The following is a 27,044-nucleotide window of genomic DNA, read 5'->3' as shown; positions in this document are numbered from 1 at the left end:
GATCAGTTTGACAGTTCCGCGAATTGCGTAACGCTCTGCGGCCGCCAATCCCATACAAACGCGTAGAGCGCAGGACTCTGCGATTCTAGATGTACTGCGCTCACCGAGAAAGGTTAGAAAAACACCCACATAAGCACAGCAGAGAAGTGGCTGCGTGAGGCGGTTCTACCGATAACTGTAGAAGCGTCATTCAAAGCAAGTAATTATTCTCCACTTCCGGTGGCGTTTTCTCTACTTTCTTTTTAAATAAAAAGATGTTGATCCATAAATATTCTCATAAACAACGGTTAACATTTTTATTATTCGCTTTTGCTTGCAGTTTGGTTGTTGCGCGTTGGCTCTCTCCCTTAGTAGATCGCTTAATTTCTCAACTCCTTGCGATTTTTGTTTCCGGTTTCCAATTTTGCACGAAAAGTGCGATACAATTAAGGAAAAACAGACGAGGTAACTGGCGACAGTCATCTTGCTTATGGGTTTAAGGGTTATTGCAGGGTTTCATGATGGACGCTCTTTCACATCATTTTATTTCCCACCTTATCTAACCCATATCACGTGTATATGGTTCCGGGCATCGGCCAGTCGCGGCGAGCCGTAACTCAAGGAAATAATGAAGCAAAGGGAAAAGTTAAACGCAATTGGTGTTTTCTCCGGCCGCAACTCGTTCCATGAGAGTACATACCAGCTAAGTAACAGCCGCATCCCTCTCCTGGTCCCAGGATCAGCCTAAACAAAGAAGGTTGATGTAACAAAAGCAACAGCTATGCGCGTGACGGTTGAATAGATGGTGACAACTGAGCGCATCTCGAGTTAATCGCGCGGGTGCGGAATCTATGAGAAAACTGTCCTTCACATTACAAGAAATGCCGATAACTACCGCCATCTAAAAGGAGTGAAAAAGGCAGCATAAGGCTGACCGATGAACAGCTGCCAATTCTCAATATTAATCTGGCGGTGCTTTAGGAATGTGTGAGGAGTGGTGGCGTGGGCGGGGAGGGGGGGGGGGGGGGGGTATGCCACTTGATTTCGGGGGGGGGCCCGGGCCCCCCCGGGCCCCCCCCTGGGTACGTGCCTGAATTGGGACTGAGGCTTTTATTTGCTATGAATTAAGCTTTAGTATTTGCATCATTACTTTGGTGAGATTTAGTGTAATTACACAAAATAAACTTCTATCAGTGTATTGTTATACAGGGCTTTCAAAATTAAGTTTTTAGTCATTTGAATAGAAACGCTATGGCTAGCTATCCATATGTGTACCAGATATAACCCTGTAAATGTTAGCCAGCACCACTCAAGGCTATGGCAGCGAATGTGAAACATTTTTTTGACCAATGGCATCACATAGCACGTGAACCTTTTTTAGAGCAGGCAGCTGGCAAAAACATGCTCGTATACTATCGCAAGGCATCAAACCTGCTGAAATCGAGACCCTTACTGCACAATAGATGAGAAGAAGGGGAACTGAGGGTCTGATTTTTGTTAGCCACAAGCGTATGAAGCCAACAGACAGTAAAGCCAAAGAAAGCACAGGAAAAATTATTTGTTTTTAATTTAAGTATAGAAAGTAATGAAAGTGAATGAAAGACCAACTTGCAACCAGTGGGAGTGTTTGTGTACTATGTGTATCAGGGTTAGTATTTGTGAGCCACAATTTGACTACAGTAACTCAGTGCTAATCATTGTGGGTGATGAGGAGATAGTAAAAGAAATACAGGGCTGGGTTAATGTAACGATTCTATTCTAATTCCTTTTTCTTTTCACACATTTTAGTAGTCAGCTGTGTAAGCGAAGTTTTGTTGGCGTTACCTACATTATAACCAGCACCAGCCAGTCATGAAGGGTTGATAAGATAGGAATTTTGCGAAAGGAACCATTGCTTGATACTGACCCTGATTTATGTTGCAACATCAGTGTGCCTCTTTTCAGAGTCCATTCCAGTCTACATATATTTGGTCTCGTCCTTTTCCTCCTTGTGTAGCTTGTCCAAGGCTTTGTTGTATTCTGCTGGTGCTTTGGTGTTTTCCTTCATCTGCTACTCTCGTGCAGCAATGACAATTTTGAGGCAATGACATTTGCATAGCTTGCTGCTGGTTTCAATGTAAAGCTCACTTATGGGTTCCACACGGGAGTCACAGGAGCCCATTCTTTCAAAAGATTTAAGCAGTTGTGTCCACCGATGGGAGGTTCATTAACTCATGAGGTGCAACACTTTTTCTGGCTGCTCTGTGTGCACATAGTCTGGTTCAGTTACATGAGCGACAGCCTAGTGCTTCTTTTTTTGCCTGCAGTTGAAAATTTTTGCAACTTGGGCATGCTCAGTCTATTGCTACATGGCCTTCCATTTTGCCATAGGTGCATGTCTTAGTTGTGCCGAATCTGACTCCCATTCTTCACGCTATTTCAATTCTAAATACCATGTAACAACTAGCCCAACAGCGAACTAGGTAGAAATTTCTTCACCATCAAGTCTGTGGTTTGTGCCTCCACAACTCAAACATATGGGAGTTTGTGGGCACACATCCTTCTTGTGGCCAGGTCCGTGACAATAAAAGCCTGTTGGAGAAAGCTGCATGCCCCAATACATCTTAAGTTGATGCTAGAACATATGATTTGTAGAGGTCAAGGCAATGAAAATGGGATTAGTACTTTGCTTTTTCTGCCCATCAGTCACGCAGTTAGTATATTGGCACCCTCAGTGTCCACACCTTTGGATAGAGATTACCCTGTTTTGTGGTTGTCATAGCCATAAATTACTCCACATGACGCCCCTTCACCAGGCACTTGGTAAACAGTCACTGGGAGATGGGCTATAGAGGGGTTTCCATGATGTCACTTATCAGGATGTGTGCTGTGTGCAGCGGGTCGCATGTCATAAGTAAAGTTTTTTTTTTTTTTTTAATAGTTGTCTGACAAGGTGCATGGCAATAGTGCATTAAAGTTTCTTTGCAAAGTATTCTGCAACCTTTCAGGAGTAGCATAAACACATGGTATCCAAGCTCGTACCATTCCATTGCTCATGCCAGTCTCTCCAACTGTTCTTTTCTTCTTGTACTCCTGATCTTTGTCCAGGATCCCACTTCAGATTTGTCCAATTCATTCTCTGAACAAGTAGCTTGTATATGTGGGGTTCATGCAGTGTTGAGGTTGCAGTCTGCAACGTGTCAGGTGGCACTGCATTTTGTTTTATGGATGAACAAGGCACAATAGTGTCCATCACTTCTACAGGTGTTGCCACTGGTGTTTCAGTAGCATTAGGCAGTGCATCTTAACTGACTTCTGATACACCAGATGTATCTACTGTCCCTTGCAAGTGTTGGAAATACTATCCATTGTCAACAGCAGTTCAAGCATTGCCGTAAGGCTAACTCCTGATGTTTAACTGTTCTCTCAGTTAAAAAAAAAAAATGGTTATAACTGTTCTGAAAGAATCTAAACTTCACTTAAGATTGTCAGCGTTTGTTAGCTTCGAAGTGAAAATTCAATTCATAACATACTGTAGCCACGAAAGAAGTCACACATTACTGTATTTGACTTCTTCCCTTGGAATACACTCTGACATTCTAATAAATTAACTTTAAGCTACACCTTAAAGTTGTAGCTATGGCTTTGGTGAAGACACCTTGCCATTCAATTACAGTAAGTGAGTTGGTACCCCAATATAACATTTACAGGTAACCTTAAGTTGTACAGATGCAGCAGACTTGTTGCATGAAAGTGACTCAGGAACTCCTTCTTCAACCTGCATTTACCATTTAAGTCATAGGCACTGACACATATGTTCATTATCATCTTGATGAACACACCAAACCATTTGAATATTATGACCACAGGATCACTTTTCTTTACCAACCATTCTGCTCCTACCACTTGTCTAGCAAACCCTTGAAACAAAATACCATCTGAGGAACACTTGATTTCCTTGAATCAAGTTGCAGATACAACTCATTTTTCACAAGAACTACTGAACATGTAAAATTAGTTCATAGTGGCTTTGTGTACTCTATGTGTGTTTCTATAAGACGTCAAAATATGCTTTCTTGCTCAGAATATGCTTTCTTGCGTAGTGGCATCTGTTTTTCTGTATTGATACCATGAACTATCATATGTTTAGAAGTGCTTCATCACTGTCATTACTACATCAGTGTGTGTCACGCTAGCAAGTAGTAGTGACAAACTGCATATGAATAAGGTGTACGTATGATAAATGGATATTCTTTTATATTACAGCTAAAATTTTTTATGTATGCACCTTTGGCCATGGCAGAAATCAACATTTCTATTGGCAACTCCAGAATCCATTACTTATGCTGGAAACACTGTCCAAACAAACAAAATATGACTGCGACATCCAGGTTCATGGCGGCTCTTTCGCTTGTGCAGTGTTCAAGTTTTTCATTTGTGGCGTTAAATCAAGGTGCTTCATCGAAACCGAAAGGGTCCTTGTTGCCGATTACCCTAGTTTGATTGGTTTCAAAGATTTAGGCAATGAAACTGCGGAAATGTTACGCTGTGCTTCCAAACATCCGGCCTGGCTAGCGAGCCACATCAGTATTTTCTAGACAAAGAGCCTTTCAGATGATCTGGAGGTTAAAAAAGGGAAGTGTTTGTGCTTAGCGGGCCTCAGAAAGGCACAAGCACTTGTTCGCGGCATTACTCCGCTGCTGCAGGTATGGTACTTGATTATTTTAGTCCTTCATACGCAGCTCTGCACTTTTACTTGTTTTGCATCCTACAATATATACGCAATAATGTCTGTCATGCTTTCAAAAGGTAAATATTGATATTGTGCACAGATAGAATGAGGCTAAAAACTGATCAGTTAGTGAGTCAGTGTGTCTTAGGATAAAAGCAAATAAGAGTTCCGTTTATGAGTTAGGGCACCCGTTCTCTTTATAAGTAGCTGACCTGTGTGATAAGGTAGTCTGCATCTGATCACTGGCACTTGTTCATGCTCGCAGTACACAGTGTTTGAGGTATGGCCCAGGTGTGGGAACACAGCAAGCACCCACCGCCCATAGGAGTTCTAAAACACCAGTGAAACGTGAGAATTGAATTGCAACCAATCGGGCCAAGTGTCGTTTCTTCCAATAGGTTTCCGAAATTTAGTAAGGGTTTTTCTTTGAACATTGTCACTCGCGTTAGTGTAAATACATGACTTGGAAATGAGTCAAATCAATTGTAATGGAATTTGACTGCATTCACAGTGTCGAATAGCAAACTAACAATGCTGTGTGCAGGCCGAATGCTCAAATCTCGAACGGTTGCTGGTGTTAGTTGCTTCTATATATCTTGTGAGCAAATAAACTGACAACTCACCATGCTGAATGAGAATATTCTGCTTACAATGCTAAAGCATCCTATAAAAATGTCGCCTCACAGCATAACGCATGCCATGATCAACTTCAGACTTTCTGAGCTATTGTTCCTGCTACCGGTAACTGCAGACAAAAGTACATTAGTAAAAATATTCATGCTGCTGAAGGCATTAGTAATATTGATGCTAGGCAGAAAACTATACTAACCAAACCAAATGAAGCTTAGGCATACATCACTATTTACAAAAGCGCCTGCCTAAGTACACTCCATGATATGAAATGGCCCCAACACATTTAAAATATATAAAAGAAAAGCAGTAGTCTACTCACTGGGAATAAAAATGTCATTCCAAATGAACTGTTTCGAACAAACCACCATAGTGTCAGTCACTGTTTGCCCAATGTGTAAGTTTCTTATCCATGACGCTCTCCGTTGCGCGTCGTCTGCTATATTCAGGAAATGATGACAATGAATTGGTGTATTTACACTGCAGTGACACACCCATAATGGTACACGGCAAAATTATTTCGACATCCTTTATTTTTTTTTTCACACTTGTCAGCAGCAGTATCACAATGATTTGAAAATTATGAGGCAACGTTACAGCGCACACTGTAGTGTGAGAACCTGCAGCTAAACCCAGAAAGGCTGGTTCTGGCCGTGGTCGCTAGGGGGCCAGCATTTAGTTTGAGTTGCAAATATTGCAACCAATTTGAAAACTCTACCTTATAGTGCAAAAGAAACATCATCCCCTTTCCCATGCCTGCTTTGCCCACAAAAGCAAAATCCTTCGCATACACTACCATAGAGCAGTCATTGAAAGCTGTTGTGAGTGCAAGGGAGCTCCAAGATTGGCGCCTGCCATTTGGACTTCCTTTTTCCGTCGCCTTCTTTGAGTTGGCACCGCAGCTACGGCAAAAATGTAGCTTAGCAGCATGTGGAGACCATCTCGGAGGCCATATTGTCTAAGCTTTCCTTGTGGTGTCATAAAAACTGCCTAGCCATTTTCAGGGTTCTTGCTGCAGTTATATGCGCAACAGCACGGCATAACACTAGCATAGAGAGTAGGAAATGGAGTACAACGTTCGCTATGCCGAGCTAAAGCGCCAAGCCCACCAGCATTTCTGCGTTGCCTTATACTTAGCAGTGTGTACAGCAGGGATCAGGAAAGAGTTTCGTGCGGCATGGCAGTTAGGCAACTATTAGTAATGTAAATGTTTTGGCAAATAGCATCTTTGGTGGGACAGCTGGGATGTGACAACTGTGTTTAATATGTGTGTTGACTGTGGACTAGGATTAATAGTGAAAGCTAACACCTGTGTAGTCTTCTACACGTTGTAGAAGAAAAGCAGCCGTTTACAATTACTTCTTTCAAAGATGCAGTTGATTACGATTACCAGTTGCTGTCCAACAAAATAATTAAGCAATTATAGAAAGTGATTGGTTACCTTAACATTACTTTCCTCCCTACTTTTATTAGCAATGCACAAGCACAGTAATTAGAATGAGGTGGCCTGGCTCTTTCAATGTGTCATCTGCAGCCCTTCACACATTATCGTCACAAGAATTGTTTTTCAAAATTTCATTTGGTAATCTTCCCTTTTTTTTTTTTTTTAAAGGCATCTGCAGTGACACTGAAAACTCGCTCTATGTGGGTGCTGGAGAGAAGGGCTGCCTACTAACGCATGAGCACCTTGTTCAAAAGGTTGTGGTTACTCGATGCCACAATGTTCCGGTCTAGGTTCTAGTGGAAGCACAACACTTGTAGGGGAAGGTGCTCCCGATATGTTCAGTAAAAATCTAAAGAAACCATATTACATGATTTCCTGGCATCAAGGCCCGAAGTGACCATCGCTGTTGAGCATAGAAGCACTGGACGTCTTCTCAGCTCCCTTCACTCATTAGCCATTTTGACTTAAACGAGAAATTGTAATGGATGCCGGCAATCTTTTACGTTCCTTGAAATGGTGGTTAAATCTGTGATGTAATTTAATATAAACTGCATATGATTCAGCCTTAGAAATACTCAAGTATTACCATCACAAAAATAGGTATATATGTGTCGCGTAATACCAAACAGGTAGAAACACGCGTTTAACAACCAAAAAAGTTTAAATACTAGAGAAGTCATATATCACTAAGTGAAGAAGAATTGAGCAGCAGCTCCTACTGACTATGAAGGCCGCCTATAAGTGCTTTCAGAAGAGAGGGAGAAAAATTTATAAGGAAGAAGCTCAGAAGTTGAACTTCCAAGAGAAATGTGCTTATCTGCATGCCTGCCATGTTCAGGTGAACAAGGCGTAGCTGAAGGTTGCTGATTGTGGGTAGGAGGTAACCCATGTACATGAATTAATCACCTTGGGCTCTGTAATTCCAGCCAATTTAAGTCTGACGACACACAGCGCTGTGTGTGTCGTCTATCGTTGTCCTTGTCCTTTGCGCTGTACGTTATTCTTGATCAAGTCTTGCAAGCTGTGTTGCCGGTCAAAGCTTGTTTCATCAAAAATGTAACTGTGCCTCATAATCAGAAAGTGGTTTTGGCATGTAAAACCCCATAATTTTTTTTAAAATGTAACTGATTACGTGTAAGTGGTTACTGAAAAAAAGTAATTGGATTACAGTGAAGAGACAGGGAGGATTACAGTGAGAAAAGAAAGTAATTTTGAAATTACAGAGTTACAAAAAGCTTAATTGATTACAAGGAATTAATTACATGTAATTTGTTACAAGTTTGCACTGGTGTATGCACCCCCCCTTTCTCCCAAAGGAAAAAAAGGAAGAAATAACATATAATGAAAAAACAAGGCTGTGAATCCTATGTCAGTTGTGCCGTTTCGATACTCTCGCAAATTGGTCTGCTAAATTACGACGAAAGTGGGAAAATAGCCGAAATCGCATCATGCTGCGCCAGGACATCTTTGGCATCTGTGGCTTCATGGTGCAGGGTGTTGTGTAGTTATTCTTTGCGGGGGGGGGGGGTAAAAATAATTTCATATTCTGGCCACCAGTGGGCATGAACAGCCACACCTAATTAAGCCCCCTTAATAAAAGTGAAGGTAGCGGCATTCTTTTATCTAGCCGCTCGAGCGTAACAGGCAGTGCCCGAGCGTCTGCACACAGCCTGTCACGCCATTTGTTTTCTTGCGTTTTGGTTTTGACTCGTGCTGGTGCCATGGCAGTTGCTCATGACTGCAGTGCACAGTCCCATGATCCTGATTACTGCTGCACAGCACGATCACCGCAATCAAAAAGAAAAAAAAATAAAGGAAGACGAGCGAGCGAAGGTGCATGCCATGGAGGGCCTATGAGGAGGAGGAATGTCGCTTCCTTAAGCTTATTTAGAGGGCTTACATCCAATTGCTCAATGTGAACTCCAGATATCTAGGTGCTTCTAGTGAATTTCAAAGTGAAGTCAGTCACCTGTGAAATCTTGGTTTGAGCTAGTCGGTGCTGTCACATTACCTAGAAATACTTTTGAATCAACCATTATGGTGTCCACTAACCCTAGCTTCTTCACAAGAAAACTTATGCACTCACTTCGGCAGCACCTAATACAAAAATAGTATGAAAAACGCCTCTGGCTGCTCTTCGACACTTTCTTAGTGCTGCAGAATGTGAGGTTTTGCGACTGTTACTGTGCTTAATTATAATAATGCTTTGATTTAAAATTTGCATGCTCCAGACTGCTACAATATGACTTTGGGCATTCCCACTGCTGTTCAGAATCTGATTGGAAACCTAATAGTGTACTACTCTGTTCTTTTACAGCCGAAGGAGGCCTGGTGTTGCCCTTAGTGGAGCTTGCAGCTAGGGAGGTTGCTGCACACATTCCTTTTGAAGTGGTTGAACATGTGTACCCACCAGTCCCAGAACAGCTACAACTGCGCATTGCTTTTTGGAGTTTCCCTGAGAACGAAGAAGACATCAGGTAATAGGAATAAAAACTTGCTTGCAAAACTATGTGTGTTAATTTTTAAAGGCACTGAAATTGGCAGCACCCGGCTTTGTTGCAGCACATGAAGCAACTCATTGCAGAAAATACTCACTTCTTTATCTATTGTGCCAGAAACAATATCTTAAGAACATCTTTACCCACTTGTAGCTGAGTGCTCAAGACATTCAAATAAAGTATGGTAGCAAGTTCTGTATCACAACCTGCCGCAAAGCTGTGTGCCCATTAATGTGATGATAGTGTCAAGTATTAGTATAAGCTTTCATAACAATGGAAAATGTGTTCAAAAAAACATTAATTTTTAGTAGTGTTTTTGTGCTGAAGTATTTTTCTACTAGTGACAACAAATTCACCTTTACTACAGCTCCTACTGTGATTTATACTCATGTGACAGCCTAGTGGGTGCTTGAAAGTATGTGAAATAAAGGTGTGGTTTAAACTAATTATGCAGAATTTCCCCTAGTTCTGAGCAGCTTAGTCTGGTGGTCTAAAATTTAAATTTTTTTCCATAATTTGCCGAGATGTACTCATCAGTTGTCTGTCTTTTACAGGCAAGCTGATTATTGAGCAAATGGGCACTACCTTTTATCCTTGTTTGTAAATGTCCAGATGTGGATATTGGGAGAAATGCTAAACATTCTTCCGTGTTTCTTTTGTCTGGAATGAACTTAGTGAATTGCACGAAATATTTAAAAGTAACTGCATCATTTGTACTGTTTTCCTCTGCAGGTGGCTAAGCTGTGTTTTTTATTGACCATTTGTCAGATTCAGGTTACCTGCATTGGTTTGACTGACAAAGGTTTTCTTTTCTTTTTCAAGACTTTACTCTTGCCTGGCCAATGGGAGTCCAGAAGAGTTTCAAAGAGGAGAGCACCTCTTTAAGGCTAAGGCAACGAAAGACCTTCTTCAGATTGGTGCGTTCATTTTTATGTGTGTGTGGTGTGTGTGGGCGGGAAGAGGTTCTTCCTTTTTAAAATCTATTACTAAGAATGTGACAAACATTGTTGCAGTGGCCAGGACACATTTGCCTGTAACATTCTGGTGCTGTTTCTGAACATCATGATTTGATCTAATTGCTCTGTGCTACAGGGGCTCAGTGACTGTAACATTCTAATACTGAACACAAACTTGATAGTTCGATCCCTCGCCAGCAGGACTGCTCTTCAATGGGAGCTGAATGCAAAAGTGCTTGTGTACCTCGATTTAGATGCTTGTTAAAGCATGCTAGGCAATAAATATTGCATGCTGCCTACGTTTAGCATTCAACAATTGAGAAATAACATTTTGTGGTGACTTAAATGCTGCATGAAAAACTGCAGGCTGTCATTGTCTCGATATGTTTCTTTATTTCTACCCTTTCAATCAACAGGTTTCCACTTGAGTGCTACGGTGCATCCTCCTCAGAGCTTGCCTGTGTCCAAGGGGTCGTACAATGTGGCTGTGACGTTTGACCGTTGTCGCATCACATCATGCAATTGCACTTGCAACAGTGTAGCCTCTTGGTGCTCCCACGTGGTGGCCGTTTGCTTGCACAGGATTCACCAGGTCAACGCAGCATTTTGCCTCTTTCTTATCCTCGTGCAACAGTGTGTATTCGTGGGAGTATTAATACTGTATAGCCATTGTCTTATAGTGGCTGAACAATGAAGACGATATCTCTAGCAGCTTAATTCTAACAAATGCAGGGTGTAAGCAGCAGTCATTGCATGCTTTCTAAGGAAAATGCCTTCAGTTAGCACATTCAAGGCACCCCATCCAGAAATGTAGAGAATCAGGCAAAGCAAATAGGTTCTTAAGGCGGATCTAGGTTCACTGTGACGAAGGCTGTATGTGTTGTCCTAACCCTCTACATGCTCTGGAAATGTCTTGCTCTTGCTGTTTTGTGCAAAATTGTGCAAGCTGGAGTCATCAGGGGAGACCCAGCATACATTTTGAAGAATTATTTGTGAGGCATCAGTGGAAGCATGAAGTGTTTCCAGTTGAAAGTTCTTATTGGAAATAAACCCGAGTTGATTGTTGCATTTTTATTACAAGCTTGAAATGGGGATGGAGTGGTACACTGTGGATTTCGCATTCTCATTTCCTATCTGCCTAGTAAAGAGGTATTCCTCCTGTCTGCAATGGACTCCATCACCTTTAAAGAAAAATACAGATTTTATCAGGCAATATTAAATCTAAACTGCTGAGCAAGAAAATTTTAAATATTCAACATAGAAAAGGTTAGAGTAGTGACATGGGAGGTGTGTAGACTTTTACAGCTGACTTGGTGTAGTACTGTTAATGATGTGAATGGGGCATTGTCAGAATGATGTGTGATGCCACAGAAAATAGACACCAGATTCTGGTTTTGCATAAGTGTTACATAGTTTAAGTGCAAGTTTCATATGAATTGTCGTTCAGATTAAGCACCACATTCTTTATAATCACAAATGTATATGCAGTGCTTGTACAGTATTTCTCATAATGCAGCAGAGCCTTATTAATATGTACCAGGAGGGAATGCAGAAAAGGTGCAGGCTAAAACAATCCTATACAGCATACATTAGCATTGATGACCATCAGCTCAATAAATTGATGCAGTGCAATGCTTTCTGAACATATGGTATAAGTGGATTTGCATTAAAAATGTTCTCCCAAATAACCCTGTAGACACTCATCTCGGCACTAATTCATTTTACCGTATTTACTCAAATCTAGGCCGGCTCCAATTCTAAGCCGACCTCTGAATGTCCGAAGCCAGGAAATAAAAAAAAAAACTCACCTCGAATGTAGGCTGAACAAACAAAATGAGGACAGCGTTCACAAAATGATAGCAGCATTGATTTAATATGAACATGCCAAGCTCACTCAACGTCGTCACCACCGTTACCCTCATCCCTATAGCCCAGACAACAGATACACTTGCGTCCGCACGCCCATGCATGCGCAGACAGTGCGGCATCACACGTGTCGAAACGCAGCGCGATCTTAGTGAACAGCTCCTCTCTGTTATTGCATGCTTATCTTCCTTATCGCTGTCATCTCCTCATTGCAGCACACGCAAAAGCATCTCCCGTTGCCCCTTACAACGACGGACGTTTTTCTCATCGATGCCGCCTGGCTTACTATGCCTCTGCGGCTAGCACAACTTGTGAAAACGGCACTAAAGTGTGCCATTACAATAACGCCACGCCACACACCAATACCATAGAACCAGCTCCAATACAACACAAGTCAAAGCGACGGCATCGCTTGTGTACTTCAGTTTGCTACTGGTCCGGCTAGTAGCGGCTGCGATACTTATTTTTATAGGTGGCACTAGCTATAGACCATATATATCATTTTCAGTTGCAAACTGGCACGTTTTTTAAAATCCTCGAATCTAAGCCGACCCTAGAGTTTTGTATATGATTATATTTGAAAAAGACTATCGGCCTAGATTCAAATAAATACGGTATTTGACTTTAGATTATAGCAAAACTTTTAAGATTTTATTTTTATTCACTTAGAGACAAGTCTGCGAGCTCTGCGAAGAAAAATCTATGCCTCAAGTTTACATTCTTAGACAAAATTCTATGTGTAGACACCTGGCGTTCATTTCATTTTTGCACTTGTAAATGTACAGTTTGGTAAAAGCGTTGCTAATTATATCGAGTTATCAAGCTTGGCTAAAACAGCTTTGTAACATCTCCTCACTTATTGTTTTTTGTGCTAAATTTAGTTTGTGCTCGTTTACTCAAGTCTTCAGACAGTAATATAATGCTGTATCAAGCAAACTAAAAATGCTTTATCCATTGTTAAGTTCTATCAAGTCCATCAAGAGTGGTCATGCATCACTTTTTTCACTGGTTATGGTGCTCCTTGGCCAGAACTGGCCTTGTTCCATAAAAACACAATTGACTTGCTTGAGGCATTTAAATATTTTTGTGGCTGTAGTTTACCATTGGTACTATTACTATCTGTTGGTATTTAATGTAATTTTCCTCTCATAGAGTTGTATTGAAAATTTTCAATTTTTTACGTAGTTCTGCGAGTCTTTCTCTTGCATATGGCTTACAGTGGTGGTCTAGCTGCGGCATTTGAGTCATTTTGCTACAATTCAACTTGCCTGCTCCTGGCTGCACCTGCTCAAGTGCCATTTGCGCTATTTGTGCAAAAGTGCACTATTTTTTAGTTTTCACGGCAATGCAATGTCTTAAGTAGGGTTATGCAACTATTGACAACGACCAATTTTCCAGACTCCCAATTTTTCATACATGCTCGATAATTCGGACTCCTTCACAGCACTGCCACCATACCACATATTCAATGTATAGGAATGTCTAAAATTTCAGATGCAAGACCCCTTCGCTGTCCGATTTTCTGGACTTTTTGCCATGACCGCAGGTCTGAGATGGCGTTGATCGAAGCCAGTACCGCCGGAACGTTTGAGTATCTTGCCGCCTCGAAGAGGCGCTCTCGCACGCAGATCCGCTGGCAGCCTTAGCCACCACCGCGGCAATGCTAGGCCTAGCTATTTCGACGTTCGCTACCAAGCTTCTTGCTGTTCGGTGCAGTGTTTTTCATTAAAACAATTCGGCGTTGTTAGCCATGGCACTTACTCTGCTTTTCCGAGCTTGCGTCGAAGCTCAGCAAGCACAACGCATTACACAATGCTGGTTTACAAAAGTCAGCTTCATCTCAATACAAAAGTGTTAGGCGGTGAAGCCTACTTGAAGTAATGCGGTGAAGCATACTGAAAGTGGGAAGATGCTATTGTCACCGAACACAGTATGTATTCCTTAATTGTAAGCACATGCACCCACCATACAGTACGAGCACCGTTATGTGTATTAAGTGTACTGGCAGGCTTTCAGAGCTATTTCGGCAGTTTGATCCTTGGGGGCAGTAAAAGGCATGCATTCATTTTTTCAGACGTTGGCTGTGCTCATCGATACGGATTGATTTGTGAAATTTCCAATAATTTTGCAGTTTGCGACTCAGTTATCTTAAAGAAGGGAATTGCGCTAAAAAAGACACGGACGAGTAAGGACATGGACGGGCACAAACTCGCGACTGATTTTATTCAGAAGGAACACAAATATATATACCTAGATTCTTATTGCCTACTCATTGCCTAAGCGCAATGAGTAGGCAAGTATATATATTTGTGTTCCTTCTGAATAAAATCAGTCGCGAGTTTGCGCCCGTCCATGTCCTTACTCGTCCGTGTCTTTTTTAGCGCAATTCCCTTCTTTAAGTATGTACGACCGACTCGCCCAACAACGTGCTCTCCTGGACTCAGTTATCTGTTCCTCTGTTTTTCGCATATTTGGTGAAATACTCTGATGAAGTCGATGCAGTGCATGCAGCCTTACCGCTGCGCTCAGTTCTTTTTGGGACAAAAGAAAATTTATTTCTTTAGTTTTTATGCGGCAAAAGCACAATCTGATTATGAGGCATGCCTGTCTTGGATCAAGGGTCATCCAGGTCATCAATTACAGTTGAAACAATTCTTATACCCAATGCTTACAACAGGAACGGCAATGAAAGCAGTGCCTCTGTGTGAAGATATAAAACCGATTAGCCAATGGAAGACACGCAGGTCGTATTCCATACGTGTGTTCATGTACACAGATTGCAGTTCGGAATTTTCTGTCAAACAGCAAACTTCTATGTGCAATTGCAGTAGTTACTGGCTTCAACGGTTGTCAAAAACACATATGCCTGATCTCAAAACTAATCGGCAGTTAGCCACTCATACAAGCTTATTAATGGCAAGCTTTCTGCGACAGCTTGTGGAAAGCTCTCCGGTCACATCGGCCAAGAGCCAATTTTTGTCACGGCACACTGCCTTGGCCATTAGGCCTAATTGATAGTGCTTCGAAAGGTTGATTATTATTTTTATTTATTCGAACCTCAAGGGTCCCTGGCGGGACATTACATGAGGGGTGGGCGCAAGAACGGCGGTTAACAATGACTGTTACATGAGAATCGTGACGATGACATGGCTTCCTCGATGGCAGTCTTGAAATGGACTGGATCAGGGATTTGTGCTAAGTGACAGGGAAGGTCATTCCAGTCGCGAGCTGTGTGGACAAAAAATGATTTCTGAAATGTAGTTGTTCGGGAACGATGCGGGATGACGCTATTTGGATGGCCTGTGCGGCGTGTTCGACGTGCTGGTAGGATAAGGTTGCTGTCACGGGGCGAGCAATGGAAAAACCTGTGATAAAGGCAGAGACGTGAAATTCGGCAACGGGAAGTGAGAGAAGGAAGTTTTAGTTGCAATTTCAAGGCGGATATGCTAGAGTATCGAGAGTAGTTTGAAAGAATAAAGCGAGTGGCACGATTCTGAACAGATTCAAGGGCTGAGATAAGGTTAGACTGATGGGGGTCAAATATTGCACAAGCGTATTCAAGTTTAGGTCGTACAAATGTTTTATAAGCTAGTAATTTTAAGGAAGAAGGTGTCATGCACAGGTTACGTCGGAGATACCCAACTGCTCGATTAGATGAATTTATTATGTGGTTAATGTGGCAAGACCATATTAAGTCACTAGCAAGGTTAATGCCCAGATACTTAAAAGAGTTAGTGGAAATAATAGTAGTATCATTAATTTTATAAGTAGGCGGAGTATAATTTCGGTGGCGGTGAAAAGAAATTTGTGCGGTCTTTGTAGTATTTAGGGACATTAGCCATTTAGTGCACCACCGCTGTATGTTATCCAGGTCATTTTGGAGGATGTAAGCATCCTCGGCGTTAGGTATGGGGCGGTAGAGTACGCAATCATCCGCGAAAAGGCGGATACTAGATGTTACTGTGGAAGGCAAGTCGTTAATGTATATTAGAAAGAGCAAGGGGCCAAGAACCGTGCCTTGAGGTACTCCTGAAAGAACGTGTGAGTAGGATGATGAGAAGCCATTAGCAGAGACAAATTGCATGCGGTCAGTCAAAAAGCTTCGAATCCAGTTCAAGACACTAGGATGAATGTTTAACAAGGACATTTTAAGCAAAAGGCGGGAATGGGGTACTTTATCGAAAGCTTTCTCGAAATCTAGAAATAGCGCATCAATTGGGATATTGCGGTCAAGATAGGAATGAATGTCATGCAGGAACAAAGCTAATTGGGTTTCGCATGAATGGTCTTTCCGGAATTCGTGTTGGTTTGGATGAAAAAAGTCGGCCCATGTTAGGAATGTGGCAACATTAGAGTAAATGACGTGTTCCATGATCTTAGAGCATACACTGGTTGACGAAATGGGTCGGTAATTACGTGGGGATGATCTGTCACCTTTCTTGAAAACCGGAATGACCTTCCCAATTCGCCAGTCATGTGGAACTGTGCCTGTATCAAGCGACTGTTGAAAAATGAGGGAAAGAATGAGACTGCAAACATGTTTAGTATTCTTTAAGACTTCCGAATTAATTCTATCGATACCGCAGGAAGATGAAAATTTTAGTGAGTCGATAATATTAACAATACCATGTGCGTTGGAAGGTAATTCCGTCCATTGGTGGATGCGGCAAAGGCGCAGGATCAGTGAAATCACGAGTTGTTTCCTTAGTAAAGACTGAAGAGAATGCATGGTTCAAGACATGGGGTACGTCGGATACGCCTACTGGTGAGCCAGTGCTGTCAATGAGAGAAATAGTAGTATCAACATCAGGGATGATTGTTTTCCAGAAGCGCTTAGGGTTGCTTTGGGTTGTTCAGGGAGGGTAGTAGAAAAAAAACGGAGCTTAGTTTGGGTAGCGAGATCGGAATATTGCTTGGCAGTGGTGTGGTATTTGCTCCAGGCACATTTGGTGTTAGATAACTTGGCAGAACGGAAGAGGCGCTTTTTCTTGTTATTTAAACGCTTTAGTTTAACATTAAACCACGGAGAACGTTTTCGCTCTGGTATGCTGATGGTAGGGATGTAAAGTCGAATCAAACGCAGCATTTCTGACTTGAAGAGAGACCAGTTCGACTCGGCAGAATGTAAGTGGTAGGTAGAAGCAAAATGGTTATGGAAAACAAGAAGGTCACGATTCGTACTAGTGTAGTCTCCTTTGTCGTACAGCGTTAGTACTTTTTTGGATTTAGGACTTTTGGTAACGCTGGTAGAAAAGGTAGTGTGAAGTACAACGTGGTCACTAAGGTCCGTAATGTACGAAGGAGCACAGAACTCGTCAGGGTGAGTGGTTAAAATGAGGTCAAGAATGTTTGATGTATGGTCAGTCGTGCGGGTGGGCTCAGAGACAATTTGAGACAGGCCGATAGTTAAGCATGTGTTTAGGAATTCACTAGATGCCTGACATTTTGTTAGGGTGCGGGACATATCATTCCAATCTATGGACAGAAAGTTGAAATCACCGAAAAGCAAAATTGGGGTGCGTGGGTAAGGTGAGATTAGGTATCTGTGATTAGGTATCTGTGACAAAAGTTACTGTTTTATGCCGAATCAACTTGTATCTATTCGCAGAGTGGCACATGGGAAGCCAACAAACCACCTCACAACAAAAACAAGTGTACGGGATAGTACGAACATTGTACAGAAGCATCTTGTCTTGGCACCATTCATAGATGCAGTTTCTTGTCAAACCTCTAGCATTGTTACTGGACGTAGTACTCATTTTGTCTTGTGCGGTAAAGCATATCAAAGCACACATCATTTGGAATGCACATCAGACATTTGCCATCACTGACGGCGCAAATTGTTCTAGCTCATTTGTAATCTTATTTGTTTTGCACCCAGGCGCATATCTTTGTTCTTGTTAGCCTACTAAATGTTATTGAATTGTTTACAAAATTAGGTTCCGTGTCTACCCAAGTAAGAATACTTGCAACATATTGTGCATGGTATTCTGTCCGTGGGAAGGCAAGCTTAATTGGTTGCTTTTGGCTTTGTGTCTTGCTTCACTGTTGAGCAGCACTTAGTGACTGCACAGTAATAACAAGTTTTGCCAAATGGCTACAGATTACTGCTAAACTACACCAAGTATTCCAAAAAGACAAAGTTTTCTGCTTCGAACCTGCTCCATAATGCTGGTGTGGCTGCTTCTAAACTGCTCTAGAATGACATTTTTCCTGCTCCAAATTGTAAACTGGCTGGACCACCACTGGACGTATATAACCTGACCTGTCAGTTGTACGTTTCAGGTTGCAGTGCTCTTTTATTGTCTAGAAAAAATGTCTAATCAGTTATTATTGCTTTGTAGAGAATGCACCTTATAAGATGGATGTGAATTGCGAGTTATGTACAATAAAGCTATTAGTCAACCTCATTATATTAGGACGGCAGTTTCATTTTGATTGTGTGAAACTTTGCAGCCAAACCAAGTTTGCCTGAGAGCACCGGTATCGGAATCTTTATCAAGGCTTCATCGCGATCAGCTTCAAAAATTTGCTCAGTATCTTATCAGCGAGCTCCCACAACAGGTAACTGCTCATCTGAACTATACTCATTCATCAAAAAGTATTACAGGGTAGGCTGTCACACACCTTCCAACTGTTTGATTGTAGATCCTTCCCACTGCCCAGCGGTTACTGGATGAGCTGCTTTCCAGTCAGAAGACTGCCATCAACACATTGCGAGGAGCACCAGGTAATACTGTTGTTGATGCTTTTTCTCTTTCTTTTCTTTTTTTTTCTTTTTTTTTCCCCTCCTAACCGCTTGGTTAGTGAGCAGCATTTGTAGTATTATCCTAGGAAAATTAGAGCTGTCTTGCTAGTTTGTGTCATGCTGAACTCTACTGGCAAATTACAAGGATACCGTAAGTAGCCTAGGTATGTCCGAGTAGACCTACTATTTTCAATTACGTCAAGTATTGCTATGGACAGTAAACTTTTTTTATGGCATGCCTACTACAAGTATGCATACCTGCCAGCTCTTCCGAGTTATCCGTAAAATGTACACATTTCGAGCAGTCTTGTGATTTTACGTACCTTGCTTGAAATTTTACGAAAAACAATTCATTTGCAAAAGAAAAAACATGAAAATGTAGTATAACTTGCCAGAATAACGGAATTGCCTATAACTAGGCCATTCCGTTTAAGCGATATTCGTTTATCGAGATTCCACTGTAATTAAGGAACACATACTATGTTCCTTAACAGTGGCCCCTTGCTACTCTAGATATGCTTCACCACATAACATGGCTCTATTTCGGCGAAGCTAACTAAAGCAAATTGGCGATTATACGACTTATATGAGACATTTGGTGGCCCAGAAATAAATGTAGCCCTGCACTTGGTGGATATGATTTGGCCCAGTGTGCGTGGTTCTCGGTAGGCTTTAACTAATGCACACTTCTGGTGCTGCACGAACTATTCTCTATGCACACTTGCTCCAGGCATGCTTATGCAGTTCCTGGCTTGTGCATCTTCAGTCTGCACTCCTAAATATACCTTACCACCATGTTCAAATGCACCATAAGATGCTGAAACATCAAAGAATGGTAACATATTAAATGGAAACATAGTGCATGGGATTAAATGGGATTTAGGTCGCAACCGCGAAAGTGCAATAATGAGGAACATATCAACGGGGTTCCACTGTAGAGCTTTATTTGCACCCGATCTTCGGTGACACTCACCACTGCAAACACCCAGTCCTGAGTGACATGGGATGCAGAGGCCCCCCACATCACTCTGAAGGGAGGAAGGGCTGGGTCACAGGATAATAAGGCAATCTCCGACAGCATTTGCCCCCTGTGAGTGCGACCCAGTGTACTAGAACCATCCATTAGCACTATGCATGGTACCGTTCTTCAGCTTAGTGTATAAGCAATTCTCAAAGGGGTGATTGGACGAGAGGAAAAGTGTATGCACATTGTGGTTGCCACAAGAGTCCTCCTCTGCAATCACTCTCGTGATGTTACTGTGCACAACCAGAACGGCAAGGGCTCAATTCTAGATGGAAACTGCCAGCTGGAAGTTTTGGGCAGGACAGTTGAGTGACAGCCTGACCATGGGTGGAAAAGAGAAGAGGAAGAAGAGGCAAACAGAACTCATGACATCAGTGTGCACAACATGGGCCTGAGTGTTGAAACAGATGAGTGGTTTAACGGCAGAGGTGGAGAAAGAATCTTGACCTAAGCAATTGGAAAGAAGGGGCACACTGAACGAAAAAAGCATATTTACTTGCGAATGTTAAGACCATGCCATGGCCTAACAATAGCAAGTATATATGTTCTGTTCTTTAATTATATGAAGTCCAGTAATTGTGCTATAAATCTTTATTTTCTCAAGCATGTGACACGTAACAATATCTGCTCAAAACTCAAAAACAAAACAAACTCAAAATGCAGCAGTCACGGCTGGTGGTCATGTCAAAAACTACTTATCTATTGGTCAGTTTGGTGCACTAGTGCCAGCAGCACTGCACTACCTAGTACATTGAGAGCCTAAGCTCCCCTCTATATTTGCACTGCAAAATCTTTCCTGCAATTCCTTCCATTCTTTGCATTCCATATCAGATGAGCCTGGTTTAGAGCATTTTCATTCTCGTGTCTCAGTGCATCTATCAAGTCAAGGCCACCGTGGCTGCATTTTGAGTGAGATTTGAGTCCACTATACAACATGCCTCGTAATCATCAGATTGTGGTTTTGACACACAATGCTTCAGACTTTAATTTTTTGTTTTTTCACTGAATCTTTCTCCTCGCTTTCATTCCCTTCACAGCTCTTCATATCCCGTGTAGAGTGCAAAGAAGCATTGCGTAAGAGGAAATAGGACAGGTTTTGCAGTAGAAAAGAGGTGTAGGCTCAAAATCCTACCCTGGGCTGAATGGCACTTCGGTGATTTGGGATGCTGTGTGATCATGGAGTGCAATTTGCCATGTACAAAGCAGCACTATCATATACCTTCAATTAGCCTCATTAATGGATATAATTTGCTGTCTCCTAGAGTTATTGTCTTCACACCATGAGTACTTGCTCGGCAGTGACTTGTTTACATTAAAGAAAAAGCACAGCAAAAGTTTGACATCAGTATTTGTGTGCCTTTGTGCAAATGTGCAAAGAAAAAAAAATTGTTTGATGCACTTGGAAGTATGTTTATAGTAGTTCCCTAATAAGTGTTTTCGTTGTGTGTTTTAAAGATTATGTACAAACTGAGTGAGTATGGACAATGGTAAATCTGGTAATATGAAATAACCAGTGAAGGTTTTCTCTATGTATTGGGACGCTTCTTTAAACCAAGGAAGTCTGACGCCCTGGTGAAAAGAAGTCCTTTAACAATTTAATAATGCAAAAAATTCCTGTTATTTTGGTACCTGCTCAAGTTTCTGTCATCACGTGTCAGTATTGCGGGACATTAGGGATCAATAGTAGAAAAATTGCTCAATATTTAACACAAGTATTTTTAAACTTGACATTTAAATTCACATTCGGCTAATAATTTCATCTCTTATAAATCAGTTTGTTGTGCATTGAGAAAGAGCTGAGTCATGGGAATCTGGAATCATGACAAGGTTCCTTCTCTTAGGGCTTGGGATAGTAAAGATGTTTTTAAATGAGTAATGCCCCCCCCCCCCCCCCCCCACCGCACCTATTTGTTTAATTTTTTTTCAGTAATGTGTTCAAACCTTGAGTAAATTTCCTCAAAAATAATGAACACTTCGAAAGAATTTGTGCAGCGTAATGTGTACATTGCATAAAAAGTCCTACTGTGGATTATTGTAGCACCAGGAAATTATTTCTGGTCCTTTTGGGAGTTGGTTTGGAGGAGGAAACCTGTAATGTACAGGGAGCCACTAAGATAACAACCCAGCCATACGGTGAATTATGTTTGGTTCATAATGATGCTTGCTTTAATATGTGGTTTTCGGCAATCAGGGTTCTATCTTTCATTGTTTCACTATTGTTGACTTTGCAACCATATTTTTGTTCAAGTATTTAATGCCTTGTTTGCTAGCTATGTCAATAATCTTTGAATAAATCTTAGTTTGTGCTACACTTGTCTTAATACATTTGTAACCATGTTTCACTCCAGCGTTCTATATGAATGCCTTGTTTGCTAATTGTGCCCTTAGTTCTAAAGTGTTGCCAATATTTCGTTTTGTTCCACTGTTATTCTAGTACGCTTTCCCCCTGTTCTCTCCCTCTCTCTCCCCCTCTGTTTTCACCCACCTTACTTATCTTTTTTCTTAATGCCTCCCTTCCTCAATGCCCTGCACAGGGCCTGTACGTTATTTTCCAGTAAATATAAAGAAAGCCGCAGAACTTTAAATTTTCATTTGTGCTGTGCATCAATGGAATCAAATTTTGTTGACCGTTGCGATTTAAGCAAGTTTTCTCTGTAGTTCAGTGCATGTGAAGGTTGCTGAATGTGATAACCACTGAGCTTCTTGTCCCTTCAAGACATTTGCTGCTAATTTAGGTGAGGGATGTGGCGCAGGCTTGTTAAACAAGTGCACAGTAAGCTTACTTCAGCACATTTGTGTCACTGAAATTGTTGCTTTGTTTGGAGTATACTGGGGTTATAGGTAGATCGGGGGTGTGGGGGGGGGGGGGGGGGGAGATATTTTGTAAGTGTTCACACAGTGGACATGTCCATTTCGTCTGCTGCTGAAGTTCTGATTGGCTGAGTTCGGGTATGCTCAAGAAAGCGACAGGAATCCCTAGCAATCAGCACTTCAGCAGTAGACGAAATGGACATATCCACTACAAAGACACTTACAGTATACCCCGCCAGAATGTTCAGTAATTGAAGGTGCGAAACATTGCAACAAAGTGTAGTTTAGTGGCAGTAAATACAGCCCTGTGTAGTGTGCTCAGGGTACCCGAGAACAAATTCTTGCCAAACACGACAAACAAGCTTTGTTTCACCTAAATGCTATTATGCTGCCACTGATAGCAGTGTGGGAGTGCTCTTCCCCTGTTGCTGTACCTTATTAAAGTCCCTTTGTTTTCATTACGAGGCCACATTTACCTTTGTTTTCTATTGTTTATATTTTCTGTGATTTACGAATATACTTTATACCTCGGAGGAAAACATCTTCAAAACGCTTGGGAGCAGAGACTCCTCATTGCTGCCTGCTTAAGTGAGTGACTGACCAGAATATGTCGCATGGAGAAAGAGCACCAGGAAGAGTGGCGTGGATGGGAAGCATAGATTGGCAAAATATGGTGCCACTAAAGTTAATATTTACAGGGACTAGACAGGTGCCAGCATGTGATGGTGTTACCCACTGCATCTGTGATAATGTGGCCACATTACAGAGCATAATTACTCTGAACTGCTATGTTCAGGCAGTTGCAAGCGCCAGTTACATTGAACATTATGCTGTGTAGTAGAAATGCCTGAAAAGGTAGGAGTGGATTTACTTTGTGCAGTGAAAAAAATTTTAGATTGGTGCCTTTGGTGTTTTGTTGGTGCCAGGCAAGGGACAGCTAGAGCGACGAGATGCCAGTGATGATGACAAAAAACAGTGATAGTAGTGCAATGGATTTCGGGAGCACAATTAATCTGTGTGGATGGTGGTGCAATAAAGATCCGTGTCATGCTTAAACATACCTCCAGCAGTAGGAGGTAGGCAGCGTTTTTCTTTTTTTCTTTTTTTTTTCATTGTTCGTTATGTTTTTCTTGTGATTTGATCATTTGAATGCTGTTTTTCAATAGCTTCTGCATGCACATTCTGTCCCTTATTTTAAATACGCAGTTACATTAACACATAGCTGGCTTTGTATGAAATGCTCATTGATGAAGCATTTTTTTTAACATGAGCATTCATTGCCTGCAACCTTATTGGTAAAGCTTCTCTGTTATTTTGTTTTTATTTTCGTTTTTTTTTTCTTGTTTTTTTAAAGCTGGGCGAAGTTGGTCTCCAAGGAATAATACTCAATTCCACAAATTTATCTCTGTGCCTATCAGTAATTGGCGTTTGTTAAACAGTTACTAACTTCAGCATTAATTAAGAACTGTGCATGTCTCTTCTGTATGTCTGTTAGAGATAACAGCATGGTTGTTTGGGTGAAAATTGTTGGCATATGAAATGGCTGAATGGTGAAATGCAGAACAAGCAGATTTAGGTGTGGCAACTAACTGGCACCACTTGTAAGTGGCTACTGCCTGCTGCTAAATGCGTCTCCTTGGAGTAGAGTATCTACCAAGCGGGAAAACCGCGAATTCTCAGGGATGTTGAGTAGTCCGGAAAAACTCGGGGTCGAAAGTCGCGGTAATTCTGGCTTAAGTAACAGACAGGAATCGTAATGAACCGTCTTTGATGCCCTGTCGTTGTCTTAAGGAGTTGCCAGTGTATAGTCAATGACCAACTTTCCGGATTCCCGATAATTTGGACGGCTTCGCGGCACCACCACGTACCCCATAGAGTCGGTGTATCAGAACGTTTGAAATTTCGCACGCAAGAACTCTTCGCCGTCCTATTTACCGGATGTTTTGCCAGGACCGCAGGGCTGAAACGGCATTAATCAAAGCCACCACCGCTGCCATTTTGATTGCCTCGCCTCCTCGAACGCTCTAGCATGCAGATCCGCTGGCAGCCATAGGAACCACTGCGGCAATGCTAGGCCTAGCTGCTTCAATGTTTGCTATGAAGCTTCTTGCTGTTGGGTGCCATGTTTTTTATTGAAAGAATTCGCTGCTGTCAGCAATGGCACGGACTCCGCCTTTGTGGTCCTCACGATTGGCTTAGAAGCTTGGAAAGCATGGTGCGTTGCATAATGCCGGTTCCCGAAAGTCAGCTTCGCCTCTTTACAGAAATGTTACTTGGTGAAGCATACGCAAAAGTATTGCAGTGAAGCATAACAAGCGTGGGAAGGGGCTATTGCCACGGGACACAGTATATATTCCTTAATTATACACGCGTTCACTCGGTATTGCCTGTCACAGTACGAGCACCGATATGCCTAATACATGTACCGACAGGCCTTCAGAGCGTTTTCGAATGTGCCTGTGGCGGTTCAAGCCCCTAAGGGCAGGTAGTAACATGCATTCATTTTTTCCAACTGGCCGATTTTTCTAACATTTTCGCGGCCCCGAGGGAGTTTAAAAAATCGGATGTGGACTGTGCAACTGACCAAAAAGATGCTTCAAATGGTCCGTGGGGCGAACAAGTGGCGGAAGAAGGATAAGAACAGAAAGGACCTAAGCATTGAGGAATGAACAGGAAAGGAAGTGCTACTACCGTTTTGAAGGAGCGTGAGCTCAAAAAATGTGTTGGCTCAAAAAAAAAAAAAAGTGTTCGCTGATGCTGAGATGCAGGTGTCCCTCATCCAAACCAAAATAAACTCTTTAAAGCAGTGAAACACAGCACTGAGGGGTCGTGCATGTGAGTTGAGGTTGACTTACAAGCTGTTGAGAGAGAATCTCAATTGTGACAAAGTTTGGGCTTCATACCTCTGAGCTTGCCATCAGCTGATAGAAATAGTTCTTATTCGAAAATATTTGCTTCTGTATACATCTTTTTATTCGTATTTGAGAATGTCCGACTCAATTTGCAATTTTTTTCAAAGACATTTTATTTGCTGTGCATTTTACTAACCCCTCCCCCCCTTCTATTCTCTTTTTGAATAACACAAACACTACTCCTTAGTATTCAAATTAGATTAAGTTGTTTTTTTATAATTTTTTTCATATGCTTACTAGAGAATGACAGCATCAAGCGATATGGTTTCCGTCTGTCTTGATATAAAACAGTTCTTCATTACTCAGGGAATTTCGCAAGGGCACTCAGGGAAAACCTGGACAACTCGGGGAATTTGGAAATGTCAACTTGGTAGACACCCTGAGAGCATTTTGCATCAACAATGCTTAGTCTGTGGAGTTGTCTGCTAGATGGGTATCAGTGCTTTAATGGGAACTGTAGCTTTCATTGCTAGGCTTAAAAGCATTCAATAAGAGACTATATGTAAAACATGAGAACCGTATACTAATACTTTGGGGCAAAACAATACAAAAGCAGATCTAAGTTCATTTGTTCTTTTTTTTTAAACAAATATGAGTGCTGTAGCAACAGCAAATTTGGTTCGAAGCAGGAATGCATGTCCTGCTAATTCTCTGTGCAAGCCACACAAAGCATGCATTCCTAAATTCAATAAATTGTGTATCTGTAATGTTCCCATTTGTGTCTTGCATGGGCACTTTGGACTTCGTATAATGCATAAAGGTAATCTGGACTTTCAGAAATGCATATAGTACTCACTATTGCTTTGAAACAAGGCCAGCTATACATGTGCTGAACCTGTTAACCCATCAGCTCCCAATTTTATTAAGTGCAGATATAGTGCAAGAAGAAACCATTTTACTCGTAGCCATTTGATATTTTTGCAGTCTTGATTTTATTTATTTAAATTTATGTTTGATGTGTTAGTGCAAGTTTTAAATATAATTGTCTGTACATGTGATGAATGTACAGCATGTAATGAAAGCCAACAGCATGGTGTAAGTAAACTTAAAAGTTGACTTTTCGTCCCATAAGCAAACGATATAAGCTACAGCCAGGATGGATAGGAGCAGCACAGCTTTGATTTTAACCCTTCGAGGGTCAAGTTTCCTTCGCCAAATGAGGTCCCACCGGATCCATCTTTTCTTTTTTTTGCTTGTTTAAAATTGTTGTAGCGACCTATCCAAAAAAAATTACTGAAAATTTTTTTTTTAAATAGTTTCTTTATGTTAACATTCATTGATTATTCATGAATACAGATGAATTTGGATAAATACTTATAATAAGAATAAAGAAGTAGATGCCCTGGAATGGATATATATTCTGATTTGGCACTTAAACAGTAGTCTGCATCGAAGGAATTGCAGTTTGACCCACTTGCAGAAGAGCAGCTGGTACTCATGTCCATAGCGTAATCAAACTGTCTAT

General features: G+C 41.5%; 1 protein-coding gene across 2 annotated transcripts in view; it reads left to right on the top strand.

Annotated features, from left to right (window-relative positions):
• Positions 1-27,044, top strand: part of Dora (zinc finger SWIM domain-containing dorado) — a 217,181-nt gene that overhangs the window by 10,313 nt on the left and 179,824 nt on the right. For both annotated transcript variants that reach the window (XM_065437182.2, XM_065437183.1), the window contains exons 2-6: positions 9,082-9,241; positions 10,085-10,179; positions 10,635-10,810; positions 18,541-18,648; positions 18,733-18,814. In XM_065437182.2, coding sequence (XP_065293254.1) covers positions 9,082-9,241; positions 10,085-10,179; positions 10,635-10,810; positions 18,541-18,648; positions 18,733-18,814 — 621 coding nt within the window. The remainder of the gene's footprint in view (positions 1-9,081; positions 9,242-10,084; positions 10,180-10,634; positions 10,811-18,540; positions 18,649-18,732; positions 18,815-27,044) is intronic.

This window comes from Dermacentor albipictus, chromosome 1 (genome assembly GCF_038994185.2).
Source record: "Dermacentor albipictus isolate Rhodes 1998 colony chromosome 1, USDA_Dalb.pri_finalv2, whole genome shotgun sequence".
NCBI lineage: Eukaryota > Metazoa > Arthropoda > Arachnida > Ixodida > Ixodidae > Dermacentor > Dermacentor albipictus.
This window is presented reverse-complemented; position numbering and strand designations above follow the sequence as displayed.